General features: G+C 42.1%; 1 protein-coding gene across 1 annotated transcript in view; it reads left to right on the top strand.

The window, feature by feature from the left end:
- The window catches only part of LOC149313272 (dynein axonemal assembly factor 9-like), a 97530-nt gene that overhangs the window by 5926 nt on the left and 69636 nt on the right, over positions 1-21968 (top strand). The window contains exon 2 of the mRNA XM_089526393.1: positions 10852-10931. Within this exon, the coding sequence (XP_089382519.1) occupies positions 10852-10931 (80 nt within the window). The remainder of the gene's footprint in view (positions 1-10851; positions 10932-21968) is intronic.

The following is a 21968-nucleotide window of genomic DNA, read 5'->3' as shown; positions in this document are numbered from 1 at the left end:
GGCAATGTCAAACCACCTCTAAGTCTTCCTTGCCTAAGAAAACCCTATGAAATTCATGAGGTTGCCATAAGTCAGCAGGCAACTTGAAGAAGCACACACATTAACACATTATGAATTGTAATGTGCTACACAATTAAGCTGTCTAATATACTAGCAGAAAGATCATTGAAGCCCTCTACAGCTAAGACAATAATGTCCACCCATTGTGTGTGTGTGTGTGTGTGTGTATGTGTGGAGTGTGAGCCTTCGAGTCACCTGTCGACTTATGGCAATCCCATGAATTTCATTACAGGTTATAAAATACATCTCAGATAACACTATAGCCTCAGATTCTAGGAATGAGTAAATATATGCACTTAGAAATAATAAATAATAAATAAATAATAAACACAGAAATAAATAATAAAGAGAGATGTCTCTGGCAGCGTAAACGCCTTTTGTTTTTATTCAGCCTCTTTTTTTTGTAGCCAATACACCAAACAGGAGTGGGATGCTAATTTCCGAAGGGGTGCATGGTGGTACGTGTGCGCGCATGCCTCTTAAGCCCTCCGAGGCAGGCACAAAGAATAGTGGCCTTTCTGTCTGCAGTGTATTTACATGGCTGACTGTGTGAAGGTTAAATTCCTTTTCCTTGTGCAGTGGCAAATTAAATTAGTCACAAGTGGAGGGAGATGGCTTTGGGGGGGGGGGGAGGAATTTGCCATGGGGCTCTCTGCTGCAGCTGTTCGTGCGGAGAAATATTGTTAATGAATTCTTGGGTGGCTATGGGTAAAAAAAGAGCAAGATTGGGGCTCTGATTATTTTTGGTATGCTCTGGTGACTGCAAACATTTTGTGACTCCAGCCACGAAACAAAGGGCTTCTAGTGAAGCTTATTAGCCTGCAGAAATGAATGACCTTAGAAACTGAGCTACAGATTCAGGGCCGCCTTGGGAATTTCATTCTTGGGAAACATCTGTAAGCCCCCAGCTCCAATTGCCATAGTTACTCACATCTGTACAGTCTCTCTTAAAAATGGCATCTGTTTGCATTTCTCCTCCCAGCGCTGCTTGGCATTCAGTTCTGTTTCTCCCCCATTCCCCATTTAGCGTTTTTTCAATTCACATAAAGCAGGAGAAAGAGAAGCAGTTGCCTTGCTTGTAAGTACTGTGTTTCCTAGGTTGCAAAAGAGGCTTGTAAACAGTGTTGCCAACAAGCCTGGAAGATAATTCCCGGAAATGTTTGTCCAAAACCCGCTGAATCCCCCCAGATCACACGGAATATTCAGTCACAATTCCCGGAAAATTCCCATAATGTTAAAATGGCAGATGTTTTGCAAATAAACGTAAACATAATTGAATAAAAATAATTGTAACTTATTTCAACTCTCAAAATCACCATTGAACCAAACAAAGAATCTTTCAGTCCTTTTAAGATATTTATTTTGACATGAAGGGGGTTCAGGAAGCTTTGTGCCAAATAGAAATGTGTTCGGATGCAACCGCACTGCAGAAATAAATCCAGTTTGACACCCTTTTAATTGCCATGGCTCAGTGCTAGGGAATCCTGGGAATTCTAGTTTTCAGAGACATTTAACCTTCTCTCTCAGCAAATTCTGGTGTGACAACAAACTACAATTCCCAGGATTTCATAGCACTGGGCCATGGCAGTAAAAACGGTATGAAACTGGATTGTCTCTGGAGTCTGGAGTGAAGATGCAGCCTGAGTTGGGTCCAAGACACACTGCAGAAATAATCCAGTTTGAGACTGCTTTAACGGCCCTGGCTCAGTGCTAGGGAACCCTGGGAATGGTAGTTTTGTGAGACATTGAGCCTTCTTTATCAAAAAGAGCTCTGGTGCCACAATGAACTACAATTCCCAGGATTCCCTAGCACTGAGCCAGGAGAGCTAAAGCAGTCACAAACTGGATTATTTCTGCAGTGTTTTGGACCTTCGTTATTAAAAATGCTCAAGTTCCAATCCATACTGCAGAAATAATCCAGTTTGAGACCGCTTTAACTGCCCTGGCTCAGTGCTAGGGAACTCTGGGAATTGTAGTTTTGTGAGAAAGAGCTCTGGTGCCACAATGAACTACAATTCCCATGCATCTGAGGAAGTACGCTTAAGTCTAGGAAAGCTCATGCTGCCAGCTTTTTGTTCAGTGAGACTCAAAGGTGCTACAAGATCTATCTCTCTATCATCACCATTACTATTATTAAATCCAAATGCTGCTGAAGAACTGGACTTAAATTGGCAACACAGATATCCTGTAGATTCATTCTCTGGGGTTGTGATCTGGAAGTGTGGAGGCAATTCCCTTGTTCAACCAGGGAATCCTGGGAATTGTAGTTTCTTGTGACATGTTGAGACACTGCTTTTACCGGCAGCCAGGGCTCCATGCATGAAATTCTGGGCTTGGTGGTTTGTTGTGCCCAGAATCCCATCATCGCAGGGAGCCTTGCAGTTAGAAGCAGTGCCAAACTGGATTATTTCTGCAGTATGGATGGCAATGGAAAAGGGAACGAAAAGAGAGCCACAAAACAAAATTCTGGGAAGATAGGGCAGGGATGCCAACTTACCAGGTGCTTTGCCCATGCTCAGAGGCATATTTAATCACTAACACACACACACACACACACTCAGGGACATCACATTCACATCACACAACCCAAATGGTCCACCTCACAGTACAACAACGACCCTGAGAGGTAAATTCAGAAATTCAAATGTCACTCTAAGGCAGACACAGAAGTCCACAAGATCAAGCCATGATACCATGATCAAGTATTGCCTTTGTGTGCCTTAAAACTTATTTCTTACTTGGAAATCCAAGGCAATTGGGATTAAGCCAGCCAAGATCCCTCACTCCTCCTGGGCAACACTTTGTGCCTGGTTGCCTGCCTCCTTGTCTCCCCTCCCGCCACTTTGCTTTGCCCTGGAGAGCCTGAGAATGCCTGTCCTCTCTCTGATTGGCTGAAAACTGTTAGTGTGATTCCTCCAAATGGGGTTGGTTTGCTCTTGCTCTGTAGCCTTGCTCTCAGAGGGAGTCATGGAGAGAGAGAGAGAGAGAGAGAGAGAGAGAGAGTGTGTTTTCTCCAGTCCTCTCTCTGATTGGCTGAAAACTGTTACACTCCAAAGGGTTGGTTGCTCTGTAGCCAGCCTCGCTCCCAGAAATGGGCCAAAGTCACCAAAAATGCACTGAAATAGAGCCAGGCACCAAAATCACACAAAAAGCTCTGAAAAGTCACCGTTTTCGTGTGAAAGGCACGAAATTGGCAACACTGCTTGTAAACTGCTTAAGAGAACTCTGTCCGTGTGTGTTTCTGTCTTCCTCTGCTCTCAGGGGAGAAGAATCCCAAGGTAACCTTTCTTCTGTTGCTTCCAAGTACAGTACTTCAGAATGAGTGGGCTGATCCAGGATCCTTGGAAGTTGGCACACAAGCTACTAAAAGCCTTGGCTTTTATAGAAGGGAAATGACATTTTCGGTGTTCCTTAAATACTTGTCATGACATAAATAAATTTTATATTTCCATTTCAGTCACTGTTGGAAAGGAGCGATAATGAAATTATTACGGTCAAAGGCGACAAAGACATTTTGTGTCTTAAGTGTAGTATCCCTCTTTAAATTCAGCTAATAGGAACCCTTTCCCTTCCTATTTCTTCCTATAATGGCAGACTTGGTGGGGTCTCCTTTCCTTAATCTGTACTGTGATATCTGAAAGGTCAATTTCTGACATTCATCCCACCGGAAATGAAATTTGTTGACAGATTGTTCTGTATTTGATGAAAAAGCCCATAGAGCTGGGTGCAATGCACATGGAAGTACTATATATACTCATGTATAAGTCTAGAAATGTAGGTCAAAAAATTAACCCAAAAAACCTGAGTCGCATTATGGGTCAATGTAAGTATTGTATCTTAACTCTTATTTAAAAGAAGGAACCATCTCCTGGTGAAAAGCAAGAGTATAATATGTGAAGCACCGACCCCCTCTACTCTCTCATCCATCCAGTCTTAAGAGTAAGAACAAAGAGTTAGGTCTGCTGGACTTTTGTAAGTTCTTTGACATTGTTTTGCTTTGCTCCATATTTTATAGATCCTTTGCTATATGCCCTTAAATTTTATTCTCGACTTATCCACAGGTCATAGCAAAATCCATAATTTTGGCCCCAAAACTTGCCCTCAACTTATACATGAGGTCGACTTATAGTCAAATATATATGGTAACTCCATTTGTAATACATACTGATCCTACAGACTAACACAGCTATATCTTTGAATTCTACCATTTGTAGTGATGACTTACATAGGCAAAGTTGCTTCCCCCCCCCCCCAGATGTAATATTTCCAGCCACTGCAAACATATTGGGAAGAACAGGCTTGAAAACTATTCCAGGTTTGATAGGATGATGGTATAAAGATGCACCGATACAAATATACTTGTGTATAGTTCCATTGACATCAGTAGAACTGACATGCACCATCTGAGGTGTGTGAGAGTGTCTCCCAAATTATTTTCAAGCTTCCACCTACAGTGAGGAACAGTACTGAAATGTTTGTGTCTTAACCTTTTGTGGTATGGGTCTGTATATGACTTGGCTCAGTTGCTTGAAGCATTCAGAAAGGAGAACCTAAGAAAAACCCTGCTGGATTGGACCAAAGGCCTATTTAGTTCAGTATCCTGTTGCCCCCAGATGCCTGAACAAAGCCCATAGACAGGCAATGAGGGCAATAGCCTTCTTCTCCTATTGTTCCCCTACGTCTGGAATTCAGAAGCAAACTGCCTCTGATCTTAGAAGTATCTTATAGCCATTGTTTCTACTAGCCACTGATAGCCTTATCTGATTCCACTGAAAGTCATTGATGTTGGTGGCCATCACCACATTTTTGAAAAGTAAATCCCAGAGATGGATTGTGTGCTCTATGGAGAAATGCCTTCCTTTTCTTTGAATTTTCAACCATTCTGCAATATTAGATGATCCTGGGTTATAATGTTTTGAAAAAGAGAATTTCCCCTGTTTTTCTCTGTCGCCCTTAATTCTGTAAGCCTCCCGCCACAATCTTTACTGACATATTTCTTAAACTTCAAAAATATTTTCACTTTTCCTTGTAGAAAAAATCCTTCAATCCCTGATTACTTCAGTTACTGTTTTCTGCACCTTTTTGAGCAGTGCAAATACCTTCTTTGAGATTTGACATCCAAGGCTGTGCAGAGTATTCCAAATGTTGTTGCACCATAGATTTGAATAAAAGTGCTATAATTCAGCAGCTTCTTCTTGCTACTTGTTCCTGACGTGGTTCCTACACGTTAGGTCAGGGTTTTTAACTGAGCTATTCTTTATCATGCCTGGACTTTTCTTAACCTGTCCCCATCATCATCATCGTCGTCATCGTTTCCTGCCTCCCCCATGGATTGAGGTGCGGAACAACAACAAATTAACATACAGTGCACAACATCTGTTAAAAACACATCATTTAAAAGCACTCATCAATTTAAAAAGAACAAATAAAACCAGTACACAGTAAAACAATATATCCATAGTTTAAAATTCACATCATCAGGATTGCCCTTCTGGAGGAGATTGGTCTTTTAGAATTTAGACCATCTGTTGGTTTACAATCTGTAAATCAATTTCCGCCAACAAGCTTGGTACTCCTTTTACTGATCTATGAAAGGATGGAAGGCTGAATCAACCTGGCAGCCCTGGGATCGAACTCACAACCTTGTGGCTACAGGATCAGTGCATTTGACCACTGTGCCCAGAGCTTTAACTAGAAGTCACTAGTTTAAAAAAAAATCTAAAATGGCTTGCAAGGAGCCCTAAAAACATGGCAGAAATGTCTCCCATTCCCTAAAGAGGGGCATTTGGGGGTGAAAAAATATATATTTAAAATAATGGGGGTGCAGTCGGGGTCTGATGGATCCTTGCCTTCCACAGCTGCCTGCTTCTTCTTTATAATGTAGTGATTTCTTCTCAGTGTTTTTACTGTCATGCATTTTGGCACCATTTTGTCTCTTTGTGCCTTTCTCTTCCCCACACCTCCCACTCAAATAATGTGCCATCTGACTTGGCACGTGGTGTGCATCTCCAACCGCACAAAGCCTTTAGTCTTTCTCCCAAGATGCCAGCTCTTGTGGGGTTCAGCCCTTCCTTGCCACAGCCTGTCAGCCGCTTGGCTGTCATTCCCTGCAAGTAAATTCTTTTGTCCGGGGGCTTCCCACAGGATGCTGTTTTCATATAAACAGGAAGAAGCTTAACCGGTGACTCCACACTTCTCCATACAGAGCAGCTTCTTATCCTCTTGAGGGGCTGAACTTGTCAACTAGAAAAATAAAGCAGCCCCTTCTTTCAAATCTGATGCGTTGACTTAAAGTACTCTGTTCGCAACAGTGAACTTGTTGTTAATTGCTGCAAGTGGTTTGAGTGTCAGACTAAGGCTGCATCCGCTCTGCAGAAATAATCTGGTTTGAAACTACTTGTAGCTGCCATGGCTCATTGCTATGGATGCCACAACCTATTACAATTCCCAGAATTCTATAGCATTGAGCCATGGCAGTTGAAGTAGTGTCAAACTGAATTATTTCTGCAGTGTGGATGCAACCTAGGACTTGCAGGGACTAGGATTCAAGTCCCTGCTCAGCCATGGAAATCCACTTGGACAGGTCACACACACTCAGGGGCTGTACAGACCAGCATCAGATGCCGTAGTGGGGGCACACGTCCTAACTCTGCCTCCATACTGGCGTGAGACTGTGCGCCCCACCACATGGCAGGTGGCATCATGACACTCCTCTGGTGCTGCATCCAGATGACACAGTGCCAAAGGAGCGCCAAAAAGATGTGACACTGACAGCTATTGCATCCTTTCTGCAGTGCAAAAATGAGCTGCTTTTTGTGATTCCTTTTTGCACAGAGGAAGGCCGGATTGGGGCTGTGGTGCGCAGTTGCCGTGGCCCTGATCTGGCGAAGAAAGAGACGGCTGCAGGCCACCTCTCAGTCTTGAAGGAACGCAATGGCAAATGCTCTCTGAACAAATCTTACCAAGAAAACCCTATTGATTAGGTTGCCATCATTTGGAGTCAAAGTCACAAAGCAAGAAAGGTGCAGAATAAATGAATATAATCTATTTCTGGTACAGATCAAATCTAATTTATATGAGGCTGGTCTATTCATGGACTTATGTTCCCCAGTGCATTTGTTAAGTTCTTGTCTAAAAAAGTAAATGCCCTCACCACTATTGATGAGTTTCAAGAGCAAGATGGTTGTGGGCAGATCTGAAGCGTAGGTGTTGGTGATCCACACACACAAACTGAATTGTGGTTTGGGAGCCAGAGCTCTGGCAGTGGGGTAAAATGGTTATGCTGTTCCTCAAAATGGACAAACCTTGGATGCCATGTGGGCCTAAAAAAAGGTATGCTGCCTATATACCTTAAAGACACCAGACCCTGTCTGATTTCAGAAGCTATGTAGGCTCAGGCCTGGTTAACACTTGGAAGAGGTTGTGCCAGAGACTGCCAGGTGCCGTGGGCAATATTTAAAGGAAGGCAATGGCAAGCGGCCTTTATATCTTGCCTTTTCCCCAAAATGGGATTCAAGACGGCCAGTCCAGTTGCTAGTTCCATTTAGAGTAGACCCACTGCAATGTATGTCATTTTTGACTTACCTGTTAGTAATTGATTCAAGAGAACTCCTGTAGGTTGGACAAATACTTGTGTTCAGGCCTCTGTCTCTAGTAGCTAGCAACAGCTGGGGCGGCAAACACAATAGAAAAGTAAAGGTGAGTGTAAGCTTTTGTCTGGTCCTCTGGTACCTCACCTGTCAATGCATCTCAGAGAACTATGTCTACCCTAGAAATGCCTGGAGAGACAGAGTGGCAGTGAATGTTGGACTAGGACTCTGGAGACCAGGGTTCAAATCTCAGCTTGGCCATGTAAACTCACTGGGTGATCTCTCTCAACTTCATAGAATGGCTGTGGCAACCCCTCCCCCCCCCAAAAAAAAAAAAAACTTGCCAAGAAAATCCTATAATAGGTTTGCCTTAGGTTGCCATAAGTCAGAAAATGGCATGCAATGAGAAGAAGAAATGCCTCCTAAAGCAGCCTGATGCTCCATGTTCCTCACAGTCTTGTGCCAGGATCCTATTGACCCAAGCCAATGGATATTAACCCAAGTGGGTTTTACTTTTTCCAACTCACACAACAAAGCATCCAAGACCTCTTTGTGTGAGTTGAAGTTACACCTTCCAGATGAGGGCCATTGCATATGCAGCAACTTTGCAAGAATTCAGTTGGTCCTTGGTCTGTGTTTCTCAGTTTCTGGTTATCAAGAAACCCTAGAGGAATATGGTGATGGCCTACCATTATTTTGAGTACAGCCTGTCTCACGTCAAGAAAGTGCCGCTTTTTAGATTGCATTGTCCATTTATGTTGCCTTGTGTAAAGCTTCAGCCGGCAATCAGCCTAACACAGCTTGCAGTAAGGTCTCTCCTATGACCCACAAAAGTGAGATTCTAATCTGTTTCAGGTATTCTGAACCAAGGGAACAGTTGTTTGACTAAGTCATGCTTCATCCTTACAGATAACAGAATAATAGCAAGTATATTTATATATTGACCTAATGATTAGACACTGCAAACATAACGCAACAGTTATAGCCCAGAGGACTTTGCAACTCAATACGGGCAAAATAGCTTTCAACACTTTTTATTAACTTTAGTCCTCCAACATCACATGGAAGCCTGCATTTCAAACTGTATTATGAGGAAGAAAAGTATCTCCTTAGCCACTTTTTTCCATCATCCATAATCTTACATAACTCTATCATGATTTCCCTTTCTGATGTACCTTTCTTATGCTCTGGTGACCCTATCATAGGGTTTCTCTTGCAACATTTATCCAGAGGTTTGCCACTGCCTTTCTCTAAAGCTGGGAGAATTCAAAGACATAGCCATGTTAGTCTGGAAAAATCAGTATGCAAAAGGAACTTGCAGAATCCTTGAGACTAACTGAAAAAAGAAGCTGGTAGAATGACTTTCATAGACGTGAGCCTGTTTCCTCAGATGCATCTGAAACATGCATCTGAAGAAGTAGAATCAAGTATGTGAATGCTTATGCTACTGGCTTCTTTCTTTCAGTCCCTTAATTTCTCTGAATGCCCTTTTTATGTACCGCTTCCTGCTCCGTAATAATATCCTTTTTTTGTGGCTAATGTCAGAAGTGAGGATGATATTCCCTGTAACCTAAAGCTTTTGAGTCTTCTGATGCATTTGTCTCTTCTACACAATATGAAAAATAAAATAAGAGGCAGCATGTTGGACTAGCTGTTCAAACAATATTCAACTACTTGTACCGAATCAGCTCTTTTTCACATTGTACACATTGTTTTTAGCTAGAAAGTAGCGTGGAGAGTGAGTGTAGCTGAAGATACTACGTGTTGTTGTATGCCCTCAAGTCATTTTTGACTTATGGCGCCCTAAGGTGAACCTGTCGTGGGGTTTTATTGGCCATCATTTGTCCAGAGGAGTTTTACTATTGCCTTCCTCTGAGGCTGAGAGAATATGACATGCTCAAAGTTATCCAGTGGGTTTCCATTGGCCAAGTGGGGGATTTGAACCCTGATCTCTCTGAATCCTAGTCTAAACCAGGTACACCATGCTGGCCCTCGACTAATATTATAGACAACAATCAATACCTCTTTAGCAAAAGAAAGCTAAAAATGTTGATATAACATGTACCAGGAACAGCTCTCTTTAGGTATGTGTCCTGAAAAAGTGCTCCTTCAGGTATAGTCATTTTTATAAATATAAAACAACTACATGCTATTCTCTTTATGTTATTATAAATACCCCAATAAAATAATTTCCATATGAAGTTTTGAACATGTTTTAATGTAGCATTTAAACCAAATGTGCTAAATCAGATAGTATTGTTTAGAGCATTGTTTTTTCCTGGAAAATCTTTCAGAAAATGTCTACTTCCCCAGAAAACCCACATCCCTGCTTACCTGCTCCTTGAACATTTAGAGCGATGCTTTAAATTTAGAAAGATATGAAAATTAACTGGAAAATTTCAGTTCCCGAGGCATTTTGCTAATGCTAAAAAGTAGGTTATAGGAAAGGAGGAAATTGAAAACTTCTCTTGACCCAGATAGTTGCTATAATCATGCTTGTGAGCTTTGAACCTTCAGAGATGTTTGCTTTCAGAACAGAGGTCAGCTTGGATGGGTTCTTGCATGTCCAAACCTGCCCACTTGGCCACCTGGGATGCTTTAAGAGCAAAATAACGCACCATCTGTCTACTGAGTTATGTTGACTTACATTCTGCCAGAGGGAAGGTGCAGCAGTTCAGGTCTGGAATGGAACTCCTCTTAGGTTGTTCCAGAAAGGGGTCAGTTTTTAGGAGCTCCACCCCACATGCCAGGACAACATTGGCATGGGTTGATATGGGGTCTCATCATGAGATGCTGCATGCAGACATGAGTTGGTGAACTCTCAGTGGCAAAATGGTGTTTTATTGGCAGCTACACTTCTCTTACTATACTATCTGTTTGCCAAGTCCAGTGAAGGTAGAAGTTGCTTTTATTTCCAGAATGAGAGAACATGGGAGGCTGTTTGCCCTCTTTGGTGTGTGCACTGAAAGAGTTCTTGCAGGGAACTGTAGAGGCAGAAATTACAAAGAAAAAGTGAGTGGGCAGAAACACTGTGGAAGGAACAAAGTCCTTTTCCTGCTAACTGTATTGGGAGTACTGGAAGTGTCAAAACAGCTGATGCTGCATTGCCAAGTTGACAGTATGTCTCACCAAGTGCTTTCTTCCATCAGTCTTGGAGAACTTTCCAAACATCACTTCTAACTGTCTCTCTTTCTCTTTGCAGCTGTAGCCGCCTCCGACAAATTCAGAGCATTCTGACCCAGAGCAGCAAATCCCAGCCAGATGGAATACTATGCATTTTGGGTAAATTCTTTTAGTTAATACATACATTGTCAGTTTGGTTGAAATGTGTAAAGTAAACCTAGAGGTGTTGAGAGCCAGTGTGGAGTAATGGTTTGAGCACTGGGCTAGGACTTGGAAGAACAGGGTTCGAATTCCCACTTGGCCATGGAAACCCACTGGATGACCTTGAGCAAGTCACACTCTTTCAGCCTCAGAGAAAATCAAAGGCAAAACCTTTCTGAACAAATTTTGCTAAGAAAACCCCATGTTAGGGTTGCCATAAATGACATGAAGGCACACAACAACAAAACCCAGAGGCCTGTGGTCCTTTAAAAACTCCTTCTGTATCAGAAATATTTAAGGGGTGTGCAGATATTTGGGGAAATCTGCAACTTGTCAGTGCATCAAGCCTGAAACTCCTTGGAGATGACTGGAATGAAAAGTTAAAGGAAACGGTTAGGGGCCTTAGAACATATCTCAGGATAACCCATTTAAATTGGTAACTATTGGAATAAAAGTTCATAGTTTTTACTAATGGTATGTAGAGTGCAGTAGTTCAGTGTCCACAGTCTTTGCATGTGGAAGGTCCCATTTCATGCTCTGGGATCTCCAGATCTCAAGAAGTAATGAGAAGGACAGCTCTGCCTGAAATCCCAAAGCGCAACTGGAGCCAAGCATGACAACACTGGAATGGATGGGCAAAGCCACCTGGCGTACCTTCATCTATCTTTCTACCCATTAACCCAACCTGCCCAGCATGTGTCTCTGGGTGTAGAACGGGTTTTCCTTATGGTTCTCTTCTTTGAAGTTTTCCCAAAGAATAATTTGCAGAGATTGTAACACCCAAAGGGATTTGTTTGGTAGCAATTAGATATGAGCTGTTATATAAAACACTCTTTTCCTGCCCATGCCTGTGAGGTACCTAGTACTTTTAGGTTGCCTATGGCTCTTGCAGAGAGCTCAGCCACTGCAGGATGTCTACCAGAGTCCTTTCTTAGTAGATAGAAGAGTTCTTCCTGTCCTGTTCCAGAACTGGGTATAGTTTCAGGCATCCCCAAGAGGTCTTTTCATACCAAGCACTGCTACATGTTATGGCTATAGCATAAGCTTTATTAGCGGTAAGTGATGCAGCAGATGCTATGCAGCAGAGAAGCATGGTAGACATTTCACTGAAGGAATCTAACATCCCTCATACTACTGGTAGAATTGGGCTCCCAAATAAATTCCACCCAGGCTGTCCCTTGATCGGCAATCAAATTCCCTATCACTGAAATATATGGGGAGCCTCTGGGCTGGGTAAGTCCCAGATATGGAGAAGCAAAAAAAGAAAATCTAAAGTGTGCACGTATGACCCATCTCCCCACACCAAGACCAATGAGAACTGTGCCAGAAGGTTTGTTGTTGTTGTTAACTGCCTTCCCGTCGATCTTGACCATCTCCAGGCCCCTCTGTCCTCTACTGCTCTACCCAGTTCCTGCAAACTCATATTCGTGGTCTCTTTAATAAAGGCCATCCATCTAGCATGTGGCCTTCCTCTTTTTCTACTTCACCTTTCCTAACATTGTTGTCTTTTCTAATGATTCATCCCTTCTCATGATGTATCCAAAGCATGACAGTGTAAGCCTTGTCATCTTGGCTTTTAGGGATTTTTCTGGCTTGATCTGCTCTAGGACCCATTTGTTTGTCTTTTTGGCTGTCCATGGAATCCTTTAGCAACAGAAAAATTCACTTCTCTAGTCTATTCCCAACCTTCCTATCTTTTCATGGCTTAAATTACAAAGGAAACGCAAAAAATATACAGCCGAGTCACTAATACATGTTTATTCTCTCTTGCCTCTGAACAGCTAGTAGTAGTAGTAATGATAATAATAATGATAATTTTATTTATTTCTATCCCACCATTCTGCCTATACAGGGATTCAGGATGGCTAGCAATAAGTTTAAAACAGTTGAGGCTTGACCGTGACTCTAGTAAGGTTACCAAAACTCATCTGCCTGATGGCAGAGGCCCAGCTAACTACATTTTCCATGGTTGATACTTCAGGATGTTTTCTCCTGCTGGGTCTCCATGTTCTGGCTTGGGTCACAAAGGTGCTTTGGGACCCTTTTCCTGGCTGCAAAGAGTAGATCTTAGTCACCTGTTTGTCCTGGCAGGCTGCTGCATCCCTATTTCACCTAGCACCTAAAAGCACACATGTTCATCATTTCCTCTTACAGATAATTAAACTTATTACTTCATGCCAGATGTTCCAGCCTTCCCCCAAATTCTAGGTTGATGCAGTCTGTGTAGTCCTTTATACAGGTTTTAAAAGTGCTTTCCCAGTCTCTGAAGCTTGGCCATATGCTTCTGACGGGCTCTGGATCCATACTGCCCAACATCTAGCCTTGCTCAGGGCAGCCTTAATTGCTGAGAAAATATCTCTAAGTGGAAAGCGAATACCTCCAAATGCTGAAAGCTGAACAGTACAGTTGGCTGCTTTGGCTGCTCTTGAGAGATTTATCTCTAAATATGGAGCCAGCGCTGAGATTTTTTTAAACAATCTGGTCTTGCTTCCTGCTCTGCTATGAGTAATGCTGATGGTGAAATGAGATGTCATGTAAGCTATTTCTACTGTTTCTTTCTTGTTCTTTTCCCTCCCGCTAAAGTGTATTATTAGAAGACTTGTTTTTCTCCTCTCCCCTTCAACCAGCATTTTCTGTATTTTGAGATTAAAGGTGACATACGTTTGCACATAAACTTTGAACAGCTTCGAGCTCATGAAACAGCTCAAAACCAGCTATCAGTACTGTACTAGGCTAGAAATATGAGAACTGCATGAACTGGCGCTCTGGAATGCATGCTTTCTCAGCGTACCAAGCTGCTAACCATTGTGGCCACAGGATATTATCCATCTCTGAGTCAAGGAGAAATCTGGTTAGGGAAAAAGACTAAATAAACACAAACAAGAATAAGAGGCACCATTAGAAATGAGGATTGTGGTGAGAGGAAACCATTTATGTTACCCTGACATAGCAATCTCACTCTGGCTGGATCATAGTGTAGTGTGATTAGGATGAGGTCTCTTCCATTTTAGTCGCTGTCCTTTGGACACGCTCCAGTTTCTCAACACCACAATTTAAAGAGGATGTTGAGAAACTGGAGCGTGTCCAAAGGAGGGCGACTAAAATGGTGAAGGGTCTGGAAACCATGAAGCCCTATGAGCAACGATTTAGGGAACTGGGGATGTTTAGCCTGGAGCAGAGAAGGTTAAGGGGTGATATGATAGCCCTGTTTAAATACTTGAAGGGATGTCATATTGAGGAGGGAACAATCTTGTTTTCTGCTGCTCCAGAGATGAGGACCCGGAGCAATGGATGCAAGCTCCAGGAAAAGCGATTCCACCTCAAGATTAGGAGGAACTTCCTGACAGTAAGGGCTGTTCGACAGTGGCACACACTCCTTCCTCAGAGTGTAATGGAGTATCCCTCCTTGGAGGTTTTGAAACAGAGGCTGGATGGCCATTTGTCAGGGATGCTTTGATGGAGATTTTCTGCATGGCAGAGGGTTGGACTGGATGGCCCTTGCGGTCTCTTCCAACTCTATCATTCTACTGTCTACTCATGGTGATAAATGTGGATAGTGCCACTTCTGACTGACTGCAGTTTTCAGGGTGAAATCTAGGCCTGGCATAAGGAAGTCTTATCTAGGACCTCACCAGATATTTGGTGTCATTTGGCTTAACCCAAAATAAAATAGCCTTCTTGACTTTCTAAAGTTGTGAAATCACTTGCACAGCATATAGTGAGCCAGCATGGTGTAATAGTTTGAGTGTTGGACTGTAACAACAACAACAGTAATAGTAATCATTTATTTATTTTTGAGCTGCCTTTTCTCATGGATTGAGGTTGGGAACAACAAATCAACAATGCACAATATTAGTTAAAAACACATTCATCATCTAAATCCACAATTTAAAAATAATCTGGATAAGCCTGCCAGAAGAGACTTGTCTTCAGTGCTGTTTTAAATTTGGACAGCAGATTTGGCTGTCCATTGTCCTCCGGAAGGTCACTCTGCAGTCTAGGCAACCTAAACCCAAACCAGGTAGGCTTTTAAAGGTAGTAACCAACACTTTGTACCTTGCCTGCAAACTAATTGTCAGCCAGACTATGACTCTGGAGACCAGGGTCCAGTGTTGTCTTGCTTGGCTCCATCTGCTCTTTGGGATTTTAGGCAGAGCTGTCCTTCTCATTACTTCATGAGATCTGGAGATCCCAGCCCATGAAATGGGACCTTCTACATAGAATCATAGAATCATAGAATCATAGAATCATAGAGTTGGAAGAGACCACTAGGGCCATCCAGTCCAACCCCCTGCCATGCAGGAAATCCAATTCAAAGCATCCCTGACAGATGGCCATCCAGCCTCTGTTTAAAGACCTCCAAGGAAGGAGACTCTATCACATGCAAAGACTGTGGGCATTCCACTGAGTTACTGCATTCTACATACCATCATTAGAAGACAAACATGTAGTAAAAACTATGAACTTTTATTCCAATAGTTACCAATTTCATTGGATAGTTACCAATTTAAATACTTAGCCATGGAAACCCACAGAATGACTTCGGGGCAAGTCACTCTCTCTCAGCCTCAGAGGAGGGCAAAGGCAAGCCACCTCTGAACAAATCTCACCAAGAAAACCTTGAGATAGAGTTACCATAAACAGGGATGCTTTGAATTGGATTTCCTGCATGGCAGGGGGTTGGACTGGATGGCCCTAGTGGTCTCTTCCAACTCTATGATTCTATGATTCTATGATAATGATCTGAAGGCAGACAACAACAAGAAGAACATGATGGATATGATGTGAAGCTGTGTGAGGACTGAAATAAAACTCCTGTCTTTGCTGTGAAACACAAGCTTGGTCTTTCAAAAATTACAGAAATGGTTGCCTGCCATATGATTGTGCCTCCATATGAGTGACCATTTCTATGCTTTCAGTGGGTGAAGGGCTACTTGTGGAATTGCATAACAAAGGTCAGGTGACTTGGCTATCCAGATTCTTTCGGATGGTGTTATCAGTGTGAATACTTAGCTAGGAGCAAGCTCTACTAAACCTGGTGTAACTTATTTCTGAATAAATGTGCATGAGATTACAGCCACTGATTTGAAATTGAAAAGAGGGATGTTGACAGACTTGCCAGCTCTCAAAACAACAGGCACATCTAAGGTAAACAAATGTACTATCCACATGTACACATAATGTGTAGAAAACAAAAAGATTATTGAATCTCAGATAATGGCATCTGGCACACCTTGCTCCTATGATTCGTTTTAAAATTGCTCATAGCACTATAATGTTCACATATTTCTATGTTGGAAGGAGGTCAGACAGCATACCAGAATTAATTTCCAAGTTGGCATGCTCTGATCTGCATGCATGGAGAGGTCTGTTTGTTAAATATTTATATCATCCTCTATAGAGTGATTTCCCAGGGGAGCACACTGGAGTTGCTTATATGGGTTAAGAGATACATACAGTGGGCCCTTGGTGACCTCTGGACTTTGGTTGCAGGACCCCCCCCCCCATGGATACAAAAATCCATGGATGCTCAACTTCAACTAACTACAATAGCGTAGTAAAATGGTGTCCCTTATTATTGTTGCTGCTGTGTGCCTTCAAGTTGCTTCTGAGTTATGGTTACCCTAAGGCGGACCTATTATGGGGTTTTCTTTGCAAGAGTTGTTCAGAGGAGGTTTCCCATTGCCTTCACCTGAGGCTGAGAGAGTGTGACATGCCCAATGTCACCCAGTGGGTTTCATGGCCGAGCTGAGAATTGAACCCCCATCTCCCAAAGTTGTAGTCCTACACTCTAACCACAACACCACACTGACCCTGAGTCTGGAGACCAGGGTTCCCTTATATAAAATGGCAAAGTCAAGGTTTACTTTTTGGAATATATATATATATATTCAAACCATGGATAGTTGAGTCCATGGATAAGAATCCGTGGATACAGAGGGCTGATTGTACCAGGACCTCGTCAGCTCTTTAGGAATCTCTGCTCTATGCTTTTGCTGGAGGCTTGGCTTCCAAACTTCCTTCTCACAAACTGCAAACTAAAAGAAAGTACGGTATTCAGATTACAAGAGGAGGGATTTCCCCTGTACATTAGGAAGAACTTCTTTACTGTAAGAACTGTTCAACAGAGGAATAATAATAATAATAATTATTATTATTATTATTTCGCTTAATCACTTGGAATCCAAGCGGATTACAACAATAAAAGAGGATTCAGTTAAAACAAGAGGAATGGACTGCCTCAGGGAGTGGTGGACTCTCCTTCTTTGGGAATCTTTAAACAGAGGTTGGATGGGCATTTCTCAGGAATGCCTTAGTTAGGTAGTCCTGCTGCATGGCAAGAGTCAGATGGCCCTTGGGGTCCCTTCCAACTCTTAAGATTCTGTGATTCTGTGTTTCCAGAGCATATGGATACTCTAATTTGCTTCACTTTGCAGGGTATCTGATTGGGCCAGGTTTTTTCCTCCTCCTCTTTCCCTGAGATTTCATCTGGCCACTGCCTATAAATCTGGATTTCTTGGCAGCCCCTAACTGTATCCCAGCATAACCCTGTGTGTAAGCCTGGAGTGAACAGTTACACCGGAAACTGTCTCTGCCTATAAGAGACAGCCAGATGCCAGCTGTGTTCCAATCCTCTATGGCTTTAACCCTTTCTCAGGATTGGTGGACTCAGCGAGGTTTAAATGTTAAATGGTAGACACTATGCATCTCAAATATCTGTGAGGCCAGCCCCTGAAACAAATCTTTGAGAGTTGTCTCCTTTTAATACAAAGCACCCAAATGATGCTTTATATAGGACTACTACAGTTTCTGCAAGCTTCTTCTGAAAAACAGGAAAAACCAATTCAAGCTGGGAGTAGTTTTCTCCCGTCTCCTACGTGTGGCACTTCTGTTCCCTTGCTTTTTCTTGTTTTCTCCCTGCCCTAAGTCCACTTTTGTTTCTCTAAGGCTTCGTCCACACTGCAGGAATACTGCAGTTTGACAACACTTTACCTGCCAAAGCTCAATGCTATAGGATTTTGGGAATTGTAGTTTTGGGAGACATTTATACTTCTCTGTCAGCGGGCACTGGTGTCACGAACAAACTACAGATTGCAGAACTCCATAGCTTGGAGACATGACAGTTAAAGTGGTGTCAAACTGGATTATTTCTGCAGTGCAGATACAGCCCAAATAGGATCTGTTGTTGTCCAAGCAGATTAGTTGACCTATTTGCACAAATTGCTTTATTGTATTTGATAAATCATAATGGAAGTTGTGCTCATGAAATCAGAAAAAAGTTAAGACTTGGGGAGGCACCTATGAAGGAACCAGGTGAGATCCTCAAAGGTAAAGACATACTATTGAATACTGTACTAGAGCCAGAATCATTCAGGCTAAATCATTCCTGATTTGTGTGCATGGTTTTAAAAGCTGGATAGAGAAGAAAGCTGACTGAATGAAAATAAACTCACTTGAAATGCAGGGCAGGAGGAGAGTTCTGCAGACCCCATGGACTGACAAAATAGAAATCAGTGGGGCTTAAAGCTAAATAAGCCTGGAGTCTACCCAGAAGCCAGAATGACTAACCTTGAAGTAATTTTGCTTTGGGAATATTGTGAGCTAACATGGCTCATTGGAAAAGACAGTAATGTCTGGTAAAGTGAAAAGAAGTAGGGGAAAAAGACCACTTTAAAGATGGTTTAATTCAATAAAGGAAGCTGTGGCCTGAGTTTGCAAGACCTGAGCAGGACTGTTGATGACCAGGGCTCATGGAGGTCTCATCCACAGAGTTACCATAAATTGAAGCTGACTTGATGACATTTAACACCATCACAACAATACAGTGGGCCCTTGGTATCCGCTGGGATTTGGTTCCAGAACCCCCCCATGGATACCAAAGTCTGTGGATGCTCAAGTCCTGTTAAATACAAAAGCATAGGGAAATGGTGTCCCTTTTATGAAATAGCAAAATCAAGTTTTGCTTTCTGGAATTAATACATTTTTTAAAAATTTCAATCAGTGGATGGTTAAACCCATGAATAAAGACTCAATGGATCTGAAAGGGCCGACTGTATTTGATATTCAAGGGTAATGTGCCTTACCTTTTCAGTTGTGAGTGTAGGCTTATTTGAACCTACCAGGTTGCTAAACCATTTCTTCTGTGTTGCAGCATTTGAGCAAATATAAATTATGTAAACGTTCTGTATTCACGGGCGGCATGTAATTGAGCTTGGTGCTGGTAGTCAGCAAAATTACTTTGCCGTCATTAAGCTCTTTGTATCTAGAAGCTATTTGTCTTTCCTTCCCCATTGCTTAATCAATTGCGTATTATTGTGAGCTCCCCACCAACAACAAAAAGGGAGAAGTGGAGCCCTAACAGTGATTCGAAATGCACCCCCTTTCTCTGTCCTTCACCTCCTGCTTCTTTTTGCTTCTGCTTTCCATTGATAACATAGAAACATACTTGATGTTTAATCTAAAGTGACATGTCCCGGGTGGGGTTAGATGACTTTCGGGTTTCTTACCAATCAAATGATTCTCATCTCGCCGTGGTTGGCCTTAGGTTATGATTTCTCTGACGGATGGGTTCTGCAAAGCTGGAGGATATTTCTTGGAAATCCATCAGCTCTCTCCTGCCATGACTCAGAGATTTGTGCCATAATTCCTTATGAGCTCTGGTTTTAATCGCAAACCTTGCCGTTGAAGAATTGGGTCAGCAGATTAGCTTATTAGAAAGCTTCAATTGACAGCATACGAGAGAGGAATTTTTTATTTTATTTTAGCAGCAGCTGTGTCAAGTGGAATTATTGAAACGGCTCCACGAGTTATAAAATGTATGACATCCCGCTCTTGTCCATCACAGCCTAGGGAATTAGGTCAGGGACGGGATAAGTAGCAAATACTGTATTTAAACACAGGAATTTGGCAGATAACAAAAGCAAGCAGGGATGCGTAGTACATCCAGTGCAATGAAGGAGAAATTGATCCAGGGGTCTGATAAACTGCAAGAGCTGTAAGACAGTTGCTTGCAAGCATAGTAAAATAAAGAGGGAGATTGAAGGTTGAATTTTCCATGCCAACTCTTACAGATGGTGGACACTATGGATTGGCTAAGCCTGGCATGGTCAGCAATGAAGTATCTTCTGCTTGAGGTTTCCAGCTCCAGCAACAGACTACTGGGTTCCTTGGCTGGAAAACACCAACCCCAAATCCAGATTTCTAGCTGTGGCTCACTTTGAGCTTGGTCTAGACAGATCATGGTTTTGCATAGGCTCTTGGCCATGAAAGCCTTGGATGACCTTGGGCAAGTCACACTCTCTCAGCCTCAGGGGAAGGCAATGGCAAACTTCCTCTGATCAAATCTTGCCAAGAAAACCCCATGGTAGGTTTGTTTTAGGATTGCCGTAAGCTGGAAATGACTTGAAGGCACACAACAAGAACAAATTATTATTATTATTATTATTATTATTATTATTAAATTTATATCCTACTATCCCCCCAGATTTGGGACTCAAAGTGGCTCACAATTTAAGAATGATACAATTAAAATATACAAAAAGAGAATTAAACTATTTACAGAATTAAAACGATTCAACTTCAATAAAATAATAAAATGCAATTAAAAAGATTTTTAAAACAGCAGTTCTCAACCTGTGGGTCGCAACCCCTTTGGGGGTCGAATGACCCTTTCACAGGGGCCGTCTAACACCATCAGAAAACACATACTGATGAAGTTGCAACGAAAATAGTTTTATGGCGGGTTGCGGCATTAGGAAGGTTGAGAACCACAGGTTTAAAGCAATATAGTGCTCTCTAGCCACATAATCCACATAAGAATGTAATTTTGGGGTTGATTATCTGTTTAGCTCAGGCCATTGCTATCATTTGATGGCTAGCCCATGCCACAAAGAACTTAAAATCCATCCTTTTTTAAGACCCCATCTGTGCTGAAGAAATAATGCAGTTTGACACCACTTTAACTGCCATTGCTCCCTGCTGTAGAATCTGGGTTTTGTAGTTTGTTGTGGCACCAGAGCTCTCTGACAGCAAAGCCTACACAATTTGCAGAACTACAGATCCCAGAACTCCCTGGCATTGACCCATGGCAGTTAAAGTGGTGTCAACCTGGATTATTTCTGTAGTGTGGATGCAGCCTAATTCCCATCATCTAGCAACTGAGGAAGGAATATAAAGAAATGGAGATTACTCTTCTGAGTATTGTCTCTAATAGCTACTGAGAGATCAAAGTTCGAAAAAGGAAGCAGCTTCTTTTGACCTTCAGAAAACTCAGTGAATTGAGTAAGTAAAGAAAGGATCACCTGTCCCAAACAAAAGCAGATGCTTAAACCAGTGGATCCCAAACTTTGGTCCTCCAGATGTTTTGCACTTCAGCTCCCAGAATTTCTGACAGTTGGCCAAGCTGACTGGGGCTTCTGGGAACTGAAACCTAAAACTCCTGAAGGACCAAAGTTTGGAAATTAAACATCACTCCAAACCAAAGAAAAGATGCTAAAGTAAGGCTTGACTGTCTTCTGCAGTAGCAGCACCATTAAAAAAAAAACTATTCTCCTGTTCATCTATTTTCTTATTGCTCCTTCTCTCACTTAGGAGTCTTTCTCCATCCAAAATGTCATTTTGGGCTCCTTTCTTGACCTTGGCCTCACTGTTTTCTTTCTAGGCTTCTCTTTCAGATTAGCATATCATAAAGGGATTTTAAAAATAATAATCCTCAATGATAATATTAATCCCAAACTGTGCTATCATAATAATCCCTAAACTGTATGGTGGCCAGAGCTCATCTGACATAAGCGGTCTTTACCACTTTTGGTAGGTATCCCTGTAGAGATGGTCTTGTGTCTTAATATAGATTAATCAATACCAGCAGAGTTTTTCTGTTTATATTAGTTGAGGAACATCATCTCACTCTCCACATTTGCTCCTAAAATATTCTATGATTCTTTAGAACGGTAGAAAGGGGACTTTTTCATGCCTTTGGTTGCCTTTCAGTTACCT

Source organism: Sceloporus occidentalis, unplaced genomic scaffold (genome assembly GCF_023333645.1).
Source record: "Sceloporus occidentalis isolate IW3139 unplaced genomic scaffold, rSceOcc1.0.p SCAF_5, whole genome shotgun sequence".
Lineage (NCBI taxonomy): Eukaryota > Metazoa > Chordata > Lepidosauria > Squamata > Phrynosomatidae > Sceloporus > Sceloporus occidentalis.
Note: the sequence above shows the minus strand (reverse complement) of the source record. Positions and strands in the feature narration are given on the sequence as shown.